At 44.6% G+C, this 17,054-nt stretch overlaps 1 protein-coding gene across 2 annotated transcripts; it reads right to left on the reverse strand.

Annotated features, from left to right (window-relative positions):
* Positions 1 to 414: 414 nt before the first annotated feature.
* Positions 415 to 16,975, reverse strand: ARMC10 (armadillo repeat containing 10). 2 transcript variants are annotated; one of them, XM_080936413.1, is made up of 6 exons: positions 16,841 to 16,975; positions 13,342 to 13,490; positions 9,523 to 9,657; positions 7,430 to 7,606; positions 2,334 to 2,405; positions 415 to 1,485 (listed from the first exon to the last, which is right to left on the reverse strand). In XM_080936413.1, exons 1-6 carry the CDS (start codon positions 16,971 to 16,973, stop codon positions 1,231 to 1,233), a joined length of 921 nt encoding a protein of 306 aa, XP_080792539.1. In that variant the 5' UTR covers positions 16,974 to 16,975; the 3' UTR covers positions 415 to 1,230. The 2 variants fall into 2 exon arrangements, with proteins under 2 accessions (XP_080792539.1, XP_080792540.1); XM_080936414.1 differs by lacking the exon at positions 9,523 to 9,657.
* Between the last annotated feature and the right edge of the window lie 79 nt (positions 16,976 to 17,054).

Consider the following 17,054-nt stretch of genomic DNA (forward strand, 5'->3'; position numbering starts at 1 on the left):
GTCTATCTTCTAAATAAAATAAATAATATAAAAGTGTGTGAAGAGACAGCTGAAAGTGTTTATAGGGGCTTAGGGAACTGGGACTTGGGTTCCGTTGCTATCACCCACATACATGGCGGCTCACAACCATCCCTACTCCAGCCGCAACTCCCTCTTCTGGCCTTGTGCCCATCCATCCATACACTCTCACACAAATAAAACAAATCTGGAAAAAAAAATTAAAGAATGTTATGTAATTTTAGTCAAGTAAAATGTGATGAAATTTAGTAATACAATCATGTCTATGAAGGGAGGAAATTATGTCCACCTTGCATTTTTTCCTTTTTATTAAAAAATTACGCAATTTATGCTCCATAAAAATCCAAATGGTAGAAACAGGTACACAAAGAAATCCCAGTTTGTATCATTCTAGAAATGTCCTGTCCATGTATAAATGTATTTTATCATTAAGAAAAAAAACCCCAGGGACCCTAATTCATTGCTTTACAACACGTTTTTAAATACAACCATTTCGTGGCCGTATTTCTCCACGCATCTTAAAGGGCTGCCGCTTGGTCTGTGTGTGAAAACTCAGATTGTTCTCCAGTACCTTACACACGGGGTTGAGGAATAAGAAAAGGTTCCCTTGCAAATGGAAGTACAGTCTTACGGATCAGAAATGCTGCGGGCAGAGTCTCATGATGAACAGTACAGTGGGGGTGGTGGGTGGACTCGAACTTGTGGTATTCGCTGCTTTGAGGCACGAGGCCCTTGCTGTAGCAGCTCTGGTCTTCAACTCAGCACCTAACGCTGTCTCATGAGCAACTGCAAATCACTCCCAGGAGTTAGGATTGTACAGACAAAGGCCACTCAGTTCATGTCCGGAAACCATTAAACACCTCAGTAAGTCTCTTCAGTTTAACCCTCATATTCATTTCAGGGCAGTAGACTCCTTCAAAACAATCCCAAAGGGCATGGCTAGTTCGTCCACAATCATAACGAGATGTTTGCCCCAGAAGTGATTCACATCCTCTGGAGGTTCCAGACTGTACTCAGTCCCCAACCCCCACATCTGAACTACTCCCAGATCTAACATTCTGAACATCATGCTGGATTAGAGCTGCTTACAATGGCTTGTATTGTTTAACCCCATCAGCTGAAAGAACCCTTTTAAAGGAAGGTACACGTTCCTGTACTCTGACTTAAGACTGCATTACTCTCTGATTCTTTGAGGAAAATCGAAGCAACCAATCAGAATTTCGGCTTTATTGCTAAAGCCTTCTCTTTCACATCCACATCAGGATGACAGGCTAAAGCTTTCATTTTCTGGGCACATTCTTCTCCGTACAACAGGAAAAACAATGACCCTTTGGCAAAAGGAAGCTCATTAGCCAACCGGCCTTCCACTTTGAGGCAATTGTTTATATTCTGAAACAGCGTAAGAGCCCGAAGAAGAATCTCATTTGGCATTTGGCCGTCATAAAGGGAAAGGAATGAAGAATCCACCTGAAAGAGAAAACAGTGTTAACACTGTAAAAGTGTGACCCCAGGCAAACCACCTCGACCCCTAACTTACACATGTGTAATTTTATCTTATGTTACAGGTGAGTTTTTTGTTAGTGGAAAAACTAAGATTTCTTTGGAACCCTAGAGTGTAGCCATTTGGGAAACCAACCATTTTAGGATCTATCCAGTTTTTGTAAGAACTCATTAGTTCAATCAGTATGACTACCTACACACAGTTCGGGGAACGGGGGGAGCAGATGGCTCTATTTCTGCAGGCAGAGAATTTTGAGTCACCCCCACACTGCTTGGCCTTCAGCGCACAGGGACTGTTTCTACGATTTATTACATGTTTCCAGCAATCTCCCTAGTTCGCTACATGGTTGCTTCTCCTGATTCCATGGGAACACTGTAGTTGATGGTGCTGCGTTCAGCTCAGCAGGAAGCACCCACGGACGGAACACTGAAGTCTGAGCAGATGCTGAGGTGCATGTGGGCAAGACAAACCAAAATTTAAAATGCAGCGACAGAAATATGCTGCAAATTGGGCAGAGACGGAGAGTTTACTGGTGTCACAGAGAAGGTTTCAAAAACAAAATAAGCCTAATATTCAGAAAGAGTTCCTGTGAATGTTGTTGGGCAAACCTTTCCAGATCCATTTTTCAAAATCTATGTGTGCATTAATGAACCAGGTAGGTAATCTGTGTATACATGCACTTACGAACCGGGCAGGCAGTGTATTTATATGTGCACTGTGTGTGTGTGTGCACTTACGAACCGGGCAGGCAGTGTATTTATATGTGCACTATGTGTGTGTGTACACTTACGAACCAGGCAGGTAGTCTACTTACTTGGGCACTCAGTAGTCTTTCTGTCATGGCTGGATTCTCAGACAAATTCAAAAGCAGCTTCAAAACCTGAACCTGCCAACAGAACATTGGGTTAAGCATGACCCTTCTCCCTAGGATGCCATCCTCACCCCACGGTCTCACAAACTCCTGTCTGCACCTCAAGGCCTAGCTCCGGCCTCTCTGTGAAGTCTCTGCTCGGCTCCTCTACAATCAGTGCCATCTAAGCCTCCCTTCTCTGGGTCAGCTGCTGGGAGACAGTAAGAACTCAGCAAATGTCTTCCCTGTGCTATAAGTCTGGTGTACATTAAATCATCCTTTCCCCCGTTTGCACATGTGTGTATACACACTCACATGTATGTGCATGGGCAGGCCATAGTCTCCTTGCCTGCTCTTCACTGAAGCATGCTCCTCACTTGAACCCAGAATTCATCAATTCAGCTAGTCTGGCCACCTTGTTTTAGGGACCCTGTCTCACACCCCCTGAGCTGGGGCTACAGGCAGGCCACCCGAACCGCATTTCTAGGGTACTGGGATCGGAACTTCTGACTTCCCTACTGCACAACAAACACTTCACACATAGAACCATCTCTCCAGCTCTTAAATCATCTTCCTTATGGGTGCTGGGAAGGAGAATCTGGTTTTTGAAAGAACAGAGATCTCTCAAAGCTCAGTTCAGTTCTCCTAAGCGCTTTTACAATTCTGGAACAGTTTGGTCGCCACCACTAAACACTAGGGTCCTTTAAATGGAAAGTGATATCAAAACGATCCAATAGCTAATTAAAATGCTAGCATTCTTATCTCTGAAAAATTAGTCATAATTAGAATGTCTTAAAATGTTTAGACTTCTGCGCATGCATCTTTTTGACTGTATATATGTATATGTATCATGTGTGACCCGCAGAGGTCAGAAGAGGGTACTGGAGTCCCTGGAACTGGAGTCCCAATGGTTATGTGGGTGCTTGGAACCAGCCCTGGGTCCTTTGCCAGAGCAACATATGCTCTTAAGTGCTGAGACACCTCTCCAGCCTCAGGATGTCTCTCTGTAAAACACTAACCTACATTTTCCCACGACAGCTGAAATGAAAGGGAGGACGATGAGGGTACGGAAGCCAAGAAGAAACAACACCACCTCTTGCTAGACCCAGGACGGAACCAGCATGCACGTTTTTACAGCTTAGCAAACAGGCAAAAGACACCATAGAACTTTGTGGGGAGGGTGATGGAGATCAAACTTAGGGTCCCCTGAGCTTGGCAAACACCACCCTACCCAGGTCTACCTTGGACCTAGAACACCACATCATACTGCACAACTACCCCGCCTTTGGTCACACGTGAACTTAATTATTAAAATGAAGATGGCAGAGCTTTCAGTTAATCTCCTTTTTACTACCTTCTGAGTTTAATAAAATGAACACGTGGTCGTGGTAAAGCGTCAGGCAGTGCAGAAGAGAACAAGGTAAAAGCAAAAGCCATGAGGCTAGAGGCCCATCCTGCCCCAAAGTGGGAGTCTTGTCAACCTTTTTATGCGGGATCATGTTTTCCAGTGCTTCTAGGGAAATTAGGGACTCTTAGGACAGCCAGAGTGACTTGTGACCCTTCAGTGTCCTCCTAGGAGCGACTGGGACATCTTGACGGGCATGATGCTGTCAGTAATACGAATACCAGTCTGAGAATAATGTGCCTGCCTGTAAAGTCAATCAGGCCGGGAACAGAAAAACAGGAGCAAAAGCTGTGTAATGAGACAGCTTTGAACCTAGGAGGTGGACCTGGGGAAACCCTGAAGGTCTGCTCATTGTAAGAGCAATAGCTGGTTAGTGTCTGAAATGGGACCTTGCTGTCCTCTATAGGTTCGGTTTGAAACATTCAAGTTCTGGCCTTTCCCCCTTTCTTGCCACAGGCGCCACCTTGTGGTGACCCCAGACATTTAAGCTGTTGGCTCTCACTGCAGAGAGCAAACACTTGCCGGGATTTTATATTTGTTGGGTCAATGGTGCAAACACAGACGGTTAGAGTACAGCGAGTTCACCACCCGTTCACCACCCGCAAGGGAAACAAGTCACCCCGGGGCATCCCGAGGAGCACCCACGACAGGCACGGGCAAATGGACCACTATGAGAAAATTCATTTGCAAGTTAGAACTTTACACTCAGCTTTTATGGAGAAACAACGCCAAAGATGGGTGACCAGGCTCCCACTAGAAGTTTAATTTCCTATTCTAGAAAAATTCTAGGCAATGTGATGTAAGAACATAACAAAACGACACGAGTCATCTTTTAAAACACCGTAGATGTCATCAACCAGACCTGAGACACATACATACAGATCCAAATACACTTGCTTGCCTCTGAACTGAGTTAAGAGCTCCTCCTGGGTTCTGGGTGGAGCAGCTGCAGGGAGAGGTTTCTGCATATAGTAGTCACTTTACAGCACAGAGGAAAATGCTCAAGTCACCTTCCCCCAGGGAGAGAGATGCAGAAGGGCTGGGGACAGCCTGGAGCTGGAGAAGCACTGCTGGAGCTAGGCTGTTTTATAGTTAATTTTGAATGCCTGGGCATGTCTTGGACTAGACCCAAAGAAGCTGGGCTACAGGACATGCAGAAAATCCACAAACACTTCAGAAGCACTGAACTACTGTGAGGCACTTCCTTACAGACGTTATAGCCTGATAGCCCCAGAAGTCCTCAGATGCTCAGACACTTAAGGTCCTATTGGTCCTTCCTAAATACGGATGCAGCCAACAGTGGAACTTACAAGTCTCAGCATCTGGGAGGCAAAAACAGGAGAGTCGAGAGTTCAAGACCAGCTCAGGACACAATGTAGTCTCAAAAAAGAAAAAGAAAAAAAGAAAGAAGGAAGGGAGGGAGGGAGGGAAAGAAGAAGGAAGGAAGGATGAAAGGGAGGAAGGAAGGAACAACCTGGGGTCAGCTAGATGGCTCAGCAGGAAAAGCCAGGCAACCAGACCCAGTTCAGGTCCCCAGATGGAGAGATAGCTTAGTGGTTAAGAGCACTGGCTGCTTTTCCAGATGTTCTGAGTTCAATTCCCAGCACCCACATGGTGTCCCACCCCATCTGTAATGGGAGCTGATGGCCTCTTCTACTATGCAGACAAAAACACACCCATATACATAAAAAAAAAATAAGTCTTAAAAAACAAAGTTGTCCTCTGATTTCCATATACACACCGTGACACACATCTATTTCCCATCATATATGCAAATAATAAATAAAATTTAAAAATAAAATCACATCCAATACTATCAAATACCCATGCATTTTGCTTTCAATTGTCTGCAAGAACACAAGTTTACCATTACAACTAGCTAACCTATGTACTTTAACACAGGAGATTTACTCAGACCTTCTGAGGTGTCTCCTGAGGTCTTGGTGGCCAGCCTCACTCCTGCTGCCCCCTGCATTTGTACAACTGGACAAGCCTTCCTGTATCTGAGTCCCTTCACCTAACACCTGTGGAGTAAGATTTCAACAGAGAAGAGGGTGGTGGAGGGCTGGGGACACAGCCCGGCTGCAGAGCACCTGCTGGGTGCCATCTTCAGGACGATATAAAACCAGGCAAGCAGTGCACGCCTGTGCCCCCAGCACTCAGAAGTGTTGGGATGAGGAGCCCAAGGTCAGCCTCCACTACACAGAGAGACTGAGGCCAGCCCAGGAGTTGGATCCTCCAAAGCCATTGAAAGGCCAAAAGAGAAAAATGATTACACAAGGTTGCACTCTAACTTTCACATATGCTTCATGCCACATATCCACCATAAACACACACACACACACACACACACAAAATCTACCATAAACATACATACACAGACATACACACGCACACACAGCTACCATAAACATACATACAAATACAATCTAGTATAAACACACATCTACCATAAATACACACGTCTACCATAAACACACACACACACACCTACCATAAACACACAAATACAACCTACATAAACACACACACACACCTACCATAAACACAAACATATATCCACCATAAACACACACATACAAAAATATATCCACCATAAACACACACATACACTATAAATACATACACGCCATGAACAAACACACACACACATCTACCATAAACATAGATATCCACCAAACACACACATACACATACCACCACCATAAACACATATACACCAATTAAAAAAAATGTTTAAAAAAAAAAACAAACTAAAACGGGGCTGGCAAAGGGCCTGCCACCAAGCCTGAGAACCAGTTCAGTCACTGGGACCACATGTTGGAAGGAGAACTGAGTTCTGCGAGCTGTCATCTGACCTCCACATGTAATAACCGTGCCAGCGACGATGACAATGTAGTGACTGCAGTGACATGAAGATGGAGAGGGTCCTGGGGAGGAGAAGGCTAAGTGGGGGCAGCAGGGTCAAGGGGGGAGGGAGCTGGGGAGGAGGAGTAAGAAAACAAACTCTAAATAAAATAAACCACATATAAAAATGAAATCAATGGAACCTGTTACTTTGTATGCTAATCTTGGAAACGGGTCAAACCTGAGGTAAACGTAAGCTGTGACTTCCTGTCTCTGCTTCCCAGAATCCTTTTACTTCCTACTTCTGGGTAATGACGCCAGGGATCCCAGAAGAACATGATTTTACTGATTCTCAGAAAATGGCCACCTACCTGAGGCAAGGGACATAGCACGTGAACTCCACAAACCGACTCCGAAACTCAATATTAGGGATAAAGTAATGTGCTTTCTTGGGGTTCTGTTGGTACTTTTATATACGTTAAGTGGACTATTTTTTCTTTTGGATATAGGGTTTCTCTATGTAGTCCGGCTTGTGATTTGCTATATAGACCAGGTTGACTGTGAACTCACACAGATCTATCCGCCTCTGCTGGGATCAAAGGCACCACTGTTTTCAGGAGGCCGTCACAGGGTTGAACTATGGGCTGGCATTTCGTATGTATATTTTCCTCTCTGGAACTCATTACTTAGACTAGGCAGACCTCAAGTTCACGGAAATCTGCCTGCCTCTTGAGTGCCGGGATTCAAGGTGCATGCCGCCACACGGGAACCGGAAGTCCAATCGCAGTCTGATTGCCGCACATCCTACCTTGGTGCTCCCATTTCCGGTAAGTAGCAGGTGGAACAGGCCGGCGATGTAGCTGCTGAGCAGGTGCTGGTAATCATTGGTGACCGTCATGTTTGTCAGCAGCCTCAGTCCAGCCAGCTGCACGGCAGAGTTCAGGGAATCATCAAAGACGTCCTCGCACACTTGATGGACGTATATCTGAAGGCAAGAGAGGACCACTGAGCAACTCCAGCTCTCCAGAAACTTCTACCGAGCGGCCATTTTCCCGGCTGACTGCTAGGGATGAACGGGTTCTTCGGGAAAGATGGCATCTGTGTCTGGCCCTCCAACTTTGGTGACCGCTTTATTGAAAGCTGCCTTTGTTAATAACCTGGCACTGTGCTGAGAATTGAAGGCCTAAATTTAGCTCAAGACCGCTCTCATGTAGTGAAGCGAGTGCATGCATGTATGTGAGTGACCCCACACTGCTATTAGCCTCCAATGGTGAAATGCAATGAAGCATTTGGTAGCACTTGCATCTCATGCATGAGTTTCCAGATTAGAAAAAAATCATTACTAAATCTGAATGCCATCAAAAATTATAAAATGCAAGAAAACTTCCTAATTTTAAGTAGCGATGATTGACTAACTGTGCAATACACATCATTAATGTTTGTGAGACAATCCACATCTGTGCCACCAAAGGTGTGGCCATGACACTGTAAGGACTCGGAGATTTGTTTAAGCTCTGAATCACACTTAGGAACCCAGCACTGACTCCTGCTTGATGCGAGGGTGGACCTGTGAGGGCAGACTGGACCTCTGACTGCGGCACTGGGACCCTACGAGGGTAGACTGGACCTCTGACTGAGGCACTGGGACCCTACGAGGCTGGACTGGACCTCTGACTGAGGCACTGGGACCCTATGAGGGTGGACTGGACCTCTGACTGAGGCACTGGGACCCTATGAGGGTGGACTGGACCTCTGACTGAGGCACTGGGACCCTATGAGGGTGGACTGGACCTCTGACTGAGGCACTGGGAACTTGCGGCGTCTGAGTGTAACAATCATCTCCTATCAATTGCTTATCTTCACCTTTTATCCCCTCTCCTGGGGAGTTTTCTCCTAACGACCTTAAGAGGGCTCCCTCCTCCTCGGCTTACTTTGATGAGCAGCAACGCTCTGTCTGTGTCTCTGTTTTGTACCACAAAACTGAGTTTAAAAACACCGAGTTTCTTTATTTACAGAGTTCCTGTGTGTGTGTGTGGGGGGGGGGGGCGTGTGCACTGCACATCTGGCTTCACTTTTTTAGCACACCTGAATTAAACAGAAACCCACCTACAGCAGCGCCTAGGGGACAGCGCTGTTCTTGTTTCCACGGTCAGACTATTGAGACCCGCCAGCTCCCAGTAATGACGCAGAGACTTGCAGTTTATGAAAGCTTAGGTTGGAGCAAGGCTACCTCGCAGCTAGCTCCTCTTACTTAATTAACCTGCTTACTCTAGGCCACATGGCCGTTACCTCTACCTCTCACTCTGTCCCAGTCTCCCTGTGGCTGACCTCCTCCGTGTCTGCCTGGTGTCCCTGCACCTGCAGCTTTCCCAGAGTTCCTATCTCCACCCAAATGCCCTTCCTGTCCCCTCCGGCCCTGCTACAGGACCTCAGCTCTTTATTAAACCAATCAGAAGGTGATGGAGAAGGTTTACAAAACAGAGACCAGAGATGCTTCCCACAGTGCTCAGCTCTCGCTGGCACAGAAATCAACACTTGAGTAATACAAGACAACCTTACACAGTGAGTACAAGATCATAGCTGGCTGGAGAGATGGCTCAGTGGTTAAGAGCACTGGCTGCTCTTCCAGAGGTCCTGAGTTCAAATCCCAGCAACCACATGGTGGCTCACAACCATCTGTAATGAGATCTGATGCCCTCTTCTGGTGTGTCTGAAGACAGTGACAGTGTACTCACGGACATAAAATGTTAAGTAAATTTTAAAAAAGGAGATTGTCACAACTGGCTTCTGTTTCTTTGAAGGTGGTTGTTACGCAGGGCTGCAGAGCAGTTGGCTTCACTGCCTGCTCTTGGCTCGCTCTCGTTGGTACAGATGCCTGGATTTTTATCCCAGACAACTTACCTTTATCTTAGTTTGATTTTCAACATTCACACTCAGGTTATTTAGTGCGTTTAAAGCCTTCTCTTTAATATTTTGGTTCAGGGAGTTGATTTTGTTTCCAACAATTGGGATGCCACCCAACTCACGAATAATGGCCTAAGAGAGAGGAAAAAATGGACCACAGCTTCAATATGCACCTTTTACTGATTGTATGCACCTAGAAATGCAACTAAAATCAACACCAGGGAGACAATCTTCATAATCTTCCTTTTAGAATCTTTTCTGACTTAAGAAACATAGTATGTGTGCGTTTGTGTATGTGTGTGTATGTATGTATGTGTGTGTGTATGTGTGTGTGTTTGTGAATGTATGTGTGTGTTTGTGTGTGTATATGTATGTATGTATGTGTGTGTATGTATGTATGTTTGTGTGTGCATGTATGTATGTATGTGTGTGTATGTGTGTATGTATGTATGTATGTGTGTGTATGTATGTGTGTGTGTATGTATGTATATGTGTGTGTGTTTGTGCACAGAGGGCAACCTCAGCTGTCAATTCTTTTTATTACTTTTTATGTTTTTGAGACAGCTCTTTTATTGGCTGGAACTTACAAAATGTGAACATGAAACATTCTGAAATACCTCTTATATTCTAAGACTTGATCTTTTGCTGGATCTAATAGCCAAAGTTAGTAATACACTTGGGAGTCACTTAAGACTGCTAGCTTACTATATACTCAAACTGTTTCTACCTGCTTTAAGACAAAAATATAACCAACCTTGCCTTGGGCTTCCCACACAATCAGCGATCAATGTTAACAACCTAAACAAATGCATGGCTGAATTCTTCAGTTAGTTGCCTGAGCTGAGTCAGAACAATACATATGTATCATTAGCTGAAAGCAGCAAACACAGAATCTGAAAGTAACTATTTATGGATACTGGCTGAGAAACAATGTTTATTATCAGGGTCACTTGGCATCAGCTAGGGCCAATAACTTAACCCCTTATAAAAACTGTTACAGATTTCTGTAGTGTCTCTTCCTTCCTCACTTGATGTTTTCTATGCAGTTTGTGGTGGTCTGAATGAAAATGGCTCCCACAGGTCCACAGGGGAAACCCTATTAGGAGGTGTGGCCTTGTAGTAGGTGTGGCCTTATTGGTGAAAGTATGTTACTGGAAGCCGGCTTTGAGGTTTCCGATGCTCAAGCCAGGCCTAGTGGCTCATAGTTTCCCTACCTGCTTGCTGCCTGTTGATCCTGATGAAGAACTCTCAGCTCCTTCTCCAGCCCCATGTCTGCCTGCATGCCACCATGCTTCTCTCTGTGACAATAATGACTAAACCTCTGATCTGTAAGCTAGCCCTAATGAGATGCTTTCCATTATAGGAATTACCATGGTAACTCTTCACAGCAGTAGAAACCCTGACTAAGACACTGTTCAATAAATAAAGAGTGAGGATCTTTGTAGGCACAGACATCACTCATGAGCGTACCCCAGGCAGAGACACATAGGGACCCATGTAACACACACAAGGGATGCAAGACACAGGGAAAATGAAGAAGATCCTTCTTGGTTAACTGCGACCCGATGCATTATTATTGATGCATCATCAGCTCTTGACTTTTCTGGTTTGCGTTCCGAACTCAGATCCCCGTGTTTGTAAATGAGCACCGGACCTCCTCAGCTGTCTTCTCAGGTTTTACCTTTACTCATTTACTTATTATCTACCAACTCTTCTTTTGATATGTGGGGGTGGGTGGGAATATCCGTGTATGTGGGGTCATGTTCACATATATGAGTACTGTGTAGTTGAAATTAAAGGAGGGTGGGCACAAGAGAAGATAAGGCCTGTGATTGGGCAGTAAAAAGTAAAGCAGAGATGGTTTCAGAAAGGGGAGAGAAGCCAAGAGAGAGGAAAGATGGAGGAAGATGAAGATGACCCACCTTTGTGAAGCTCTGAATAGGCACAGGTGGTTAGGAGTATCTTCTAAGGAATGGGTTTGTATAGGTTGATTTGACTTGTCTAGGTGGGCAGATTCTATCATATCAATTGGTTCTAAGTTTATTGTGTGGACGTCTTGTGGAGCGTAAATTTACTGAGATAAATATGACTGTTAAGTTACAAGTTTCTGGAGTTTTGGATTTGTCGGGCTGGGGACAGTTGGGACGGTGACCATAGGGGGCAGCTGTGGGGAATGTGAGCAGAGTCCGAGGCAGAGCAATGGGGGACCAGCCACTCCTGGGACCTCAAGAGTCATGGGTTTACTCGGCTGCAGGGATTGTGAACAGAGTTTCTGGCTGGCAGAGAGACAGCCAGGAGAGGGTGGCTAACATAGTTATGGAGAGGTAGAGAGATCACCACAGGGACCAGAGAGCCAGGAGGTGGCTGCTGCTGAGATGAATATATCCTGCTAATGCCATATGGCTCAGTGATGGAGGGTTCGTGAATATCTTTTTCGATACTTACAGTATCTCAGAAGCTGTCTTGTTCTTGAGACAGGGCCTCTCATTAGGATCTGGGGCTTGATTACACTTAAGCCAATGAACCCTGAGGAATACCTGTCATTGCTTCCCTAGTGTGTTTGGATTACCATGTGTTTGTGGATTTGATCTAATGTTGCTTGTATTATATTAATCTGTTCCCCCAAATTGCACAAGAACCCACATATCCACATATAGGACACTGAGGGACCCTGACCCCAGTTGGGTTTGATTGGTAAATGAAGTTGCTGGTGGCCAGTGGCTGGGCAGGTAGGCAGAGGTGGGACTTTTAGGATTCCTGGGCAAGGGACTGAAGAGAAATTGGTTACCATTTGGGGAAAGGAAGAGAGGCACCGGGCCTAAGAGCTACAGAAGACAGAGAGATAGTCGCCAGGGAATGCAGCTGAGGTAGCTGCAAGTCGGCCAGGGGCAGCAAAAATGGAATATAGATTTTAGTAAATAATAACTCAAGAATATTGGAGGACGGTACATCAGCCACATGGAGGTTAAGAAGTGGTCCAGCCACTGAGCTGTTTAGACATATCCAAATGTAAAGGCTTCGTGCTTGTGCCCTTTGTTCGGGAACCCAAAACATTGGGGTGGCCAGGATCAATTTGAGTAGCATTAATTGATTCAAGTACACAGTACATGGCACCAAGCTTGGTTTTTACACGGGACAGTACACTTTACCCACTGACCTAGCTCCCTTTGTTTTAACTGATCCATGAACAGACCACACACACACACAGACACACACACCTCTGTATCAATGGATTAGTCTGTATGTTTTGATATATGCATACATTGTATAATCATCTTAAATGCATGGCTTTCTCCAAGTAGTGGAGAAATCTTTAAAATTTTTTTTAGCTCAAAATAAATCTACATTGGTGTGAATGTTAACAAGAAGCAGTGTTGAAAAAAAAAAAAAAATCCAAAACCACAAACTGTTATTCCTCATGCTCTGAGGGGGAAGAACATTCAAATTACACTCTTGGGTCTCAGCCATTTACACGGATTGGTGGTTACCACTGAAGGATCGTCTGCACCAGGTCCTCTCCACCAAGGTTAGCTGTCTCATTAAAGCAAATACTTACATGCTAGCGGCTTTCGCTGTTTCAGGAAGGCATCGCTCAACTCTGATTAAAGGCCACTCTCTGCTTCGTGTTGAACAGGAACAAACCTGATGTTAGTACCCAGCTTCTCAGAAATGACATTCTGTGTCATTATTTGGCTGTGCTTTTTGAAGCAAAGGGAAGCACATACTGTTAGGAGCACAAGTGGTCATGTCACATGAGGACAGGCGCCGAGGGTCAAGTACGGGCCACAGCTACCAGTGTTGAGTGAGGAGGCTTACCTGGTTAGTGGAAAAGGCTGCGTTATTTCCCAAGGTGACCAGGGCTTTTTCAGTAATTATAGGATCATCAGTTGACTCCAGCAGGTACAGAAGTTTCTCAAGCTGTTCCGCATTTAAAGTATCGTCATAGGAGCCGTTGGTTAGGTCTTCTGCATAAGAAGAAGGCCATTCAGAACTTACTGAAAATCACCAGAGATGTGTTTTGTTTTTAAGGTGTGAAATGTTCAGACACATACTCTGATGCTAGACACAGTCTTTTGGTTTTTTTTTTTTTTTGTTGTTGTTTTTTTTTTAAAGCTCAGGGACAATTTTCATAATGTTTGAGAGAAAAACCACAAGGCAGGCAAGCTATAAATCTTGGCATCTGCTAGGAAGGAGGAGATGGGAGAAGAGGAAGGAAGGCAGGCCATGGCTTGAAGAATGCATGTGGTGTTAGCAACAAAGACTGTCCAATGGTAGGGGAAGGAGCTACTGAGGACTGGGAAGGTGGAGTGTGTTAAAAAGCATGCTTACACTTTTCTTTTGGCCAGAGTCTGAAAGGATAAAGAAAGAAAATGTTAAGTGTTTTCTAAGTAGGCAGGCAAAATAGAGGCTCTGCAGATGGCTGCCTGGCATTGTTTTAAGCACTTTAGCTGCCCCCTCCTCCTCCGTGTGTGTGTGTGTGTGTGTGTGTGTGTGTGTGTGTGTGTATGTTTATGTGTATGTGTATATATATTAGATTTACTTATTTATTTTATGTATATGAGTATACCGTCTTCAGACACACAAGAAGGCATCAGATCCCATTACACTGGGTTGTGAGCCACCATGTGGTTGCCGGGAATTGAACTCTGTGCTCTTAACTGCTGAGCCATCTCTTCAACCCCCTACTCCATATGTTTTATATCATTTGGCATTCCTAGGAGGAAGACACTCCTGCCATTCTGAGTTTTTGCAGGAAACAAAGGCCTACAGCCATCAAGTATTAGCTGATGGTCACATGATACATACTAGCTAGATACTGCATTTAAACAGCACGCACCCCTAATGCTGACAGCACTCTGTCTTGCTTTAAACATCAGGTACACCTACCTGATTGGGCATTTGCCTAAAGAACATTGACTCACGATGGCATTGCTTTTTGCACTCAGTAGATAAGGGTGTAATGATTAATTATCCTTTTAAGGGTCTAAAAGGCAGGGAACCTATGGAAACAGCTCAATCATGTTTCCAGAGCGGTACTGTGTGGTTTATCCACATCTGGGCTTCCTGCTAGATATACTCTGAGTTTTAGAAATCATTAGGAATGCAATCTTTTCAATTAAGTTTATAGTGAGTTCTTGCACACAGTACTTAGTTGTAAGAATCCACTGAGTGCATATCTTCTGTAGCTCAGCTTATATCTCATGTTTGGTAACTCGCTGGCATTTCTGACTCAAAATGAGTCATTTACAAATTGGAATTTTCTTCCCTTTTCTATAATTTTGCTTCCTCTGAAATACTAATGAGTTCTATGATTTTTTTTTTTTTTCTGGTCAAGATACTTGGGACTCCAGGACAATGCTAAGTACCTGTGACATCACCTCCCTTAATAGAGATGCAATTAATGCTTTAATATTGAATACCTTTAACTAAAGTAGCTTTGCCTTTGGCTTTTGGTTACGTGTTCTCCATCAATTTAGGAACATTTCCTTCTATTATTAATGTTACAAGTTGTCAGACATACTATTTTAATGACTTTTATACACTATATTTAGTTTTAAAAATGTATTAATGCAATAAGCAGCATATAATTCTATTAATTCTCCACATATGTCCACCTGGCCTCTATACTGTTTCCCTGATAGATTTTCTTTAGTAATGACTGAATGAGTTAATACCCTATGAGTCAGGTTCTTATGTCAAGCTGAATGATTTGATACGATCTCCATCTTTTTCAGTGGTCTCAGAGAGTCTTTGTTTGGGAAATACACTTGTTTTTGGAGACAGGTTGGCCTAGACTGGTACTGATTCTTGGTCTTCCTACCTCAGCCAGCCAGTGCTGTGATTAGTCAGGCAACACCTTCCTCTATTGGACCAACAAACTTCACAAGAGGAATTTCACATTCTCAACAGTTTAAGGCAACAGTAGATCTCTCTCAAATACAAGGGTAGATAGAGCTTTGGAAGAAGGCTGTGGGCAGTCTATCTTTAAAGCTGTCTGTCCCTGGTTTCCTTCCCAGTACCAGAGTGTAGTGGGGCATGCTATCAGACCAGCAAACCAGAGACAGAGACAGGAGGATCAGAAGTTCAAGTTTTCTGCTATACAGTGAGTTCCAGGCCAGGGATACATCAGTTCTGCCTTAAAAAGGCAGAAACAAAATCAAAGAAACAACAACAACAAAACCCAAAGATAACAAAAAGCCACAAAATTATTCTTGTATAGAAATATTTGACAAAGGGGGAAAAAAAACCCCTACAAATGCCTATTTTAAAAAACTGCTTTCCTCTGTGAGTAGAGGGAAAGGTGCTGTGCACTTCCCTTTCTTTCAGCATTTCCTGGAGGAAATGGAAGGCTGGACTATGAATCCACAGTTGTTCCTGGTCCCTTCTAATAAGTGCAGATTTTGAAAAGTAAATGCTAGTTGTACAACCCAAAGACGTGTTTCCTAACTGCCTTTAATGGTGCCTTATTTTCGTTCTAGGGAAAGGCAATTAGCTCCCACCAATAACTGCCTGAACTCTCAGTGTGGAAAATGGTATTGTCGAGTCCTCTTGTTTTAAGGGCAAACTACTGTTTATTTTGTATAGACCTAGGTATACAGAGATGAGATTTCTGTCTTTGGTATTGCATTAGCAGATTACATGTAATGATGACAGTAAAACGTTTTAATGATTACTCAATTTAAAAACAAATACATTTCTCCACCTTTGAGTTGGGCTGGTTTTGGTTGGTACATTTTATTTCATATAGTTTCCCCAACACTTTTCACGATTTAAATGATCCTTTTGGAAGGGTGTGTCTCCTGTAGACTGAAGTTCTTATTTCCATCCCCCCATCCTCTACTTTGCAGGGATGCTATGGATGACTCAAAGGTACCTCCCAGAACAGGTTCTGGCAGAATTGCACCTCAGGAATCCTTTCTCCACATAGCTGCGTGCAAAGTTCCAACATGAGCTTGAGGCCCCTAAGAACCTTCTCACAGTAAGGGGTATCTCTTTGGTATCAACACAATGGCCCAGGACAAACTTTAAAATGAGAAACAATCTACTTAGCGTGGAGAAACCTCTGCTCTTAGGTCTGAAGCCCGAGGGAATAGGGCACTTCTGGAAATGTTTTGAGCCCTTATTTTAAACAAAGAAGTGGGAGCAGGGAAGCTGCTAAGGACCCACCCAAGGCAACCTGGACTTCCAGATTCATCTACCTCCAGCCCTTTTCTTCATGCAGTAGCGAGTGTCTAGGGTACCTTTGACCCAGCCTGGCCTGAGGTGGTTCTGGAGCCCCGAACCAGTCCACCTGCCAGGCAGCCCATTGCCTCACCTGCGGACCGCGAAGGACGCAGTCGGTGCCCGCCTCGCCGCTGTCCCCGAGTCAGCCGGTAGATACAGTAGCAGGCGCCGGCGCCCAGGACCAGCCCCGCTGCCACCCAGCCCACGTCCCGCGCGCCGCCCATGCTGCTGCTACCAAGCTGCTGGGAGCCGGGAAGCCAGGGCCACACGCAGGTGCAGTTGGGCCAGAACCAGCCCAGAGAAAG

This window comes from Micromys minutus, assembly GCF_963924665.1.
Source record: "Micromys minutus genome assembly, chromosome: 23".
In the NCBI taxonomy this organism is placed as follows: Eukaryota; Metazoa; Chordata; class Mammalia; order Rodentia; family Muridae; genus Micromys; species Micromys minutus.

Excerpts from the sequence above, each read along its gene's own strand:
- ARMC10 (XM_080936413.1), bottom strand. The coding sequence starts at position 16,973 with ATGGGCGGCGCGCGGGACGTGGGCTGGGTGGCAGCGGGGCTGGTCCTG. Across the intron at positions 13,491-16,840 it reads GCGTCCTTCGCGGTCCGCAG|AAGACCTAACCAACGGCTCC; the intron begins GTGAGGCAATGG and ends CTTCTTATGCAG. Across the intron at positions 2,406-7,429 it reads CCGGAAATGGGAGCACCAAG|GTTCAGGTTTTGAAGCTGCT; the intron begins GTAGGATGTGCG and ends TTCTGTTGGCAG.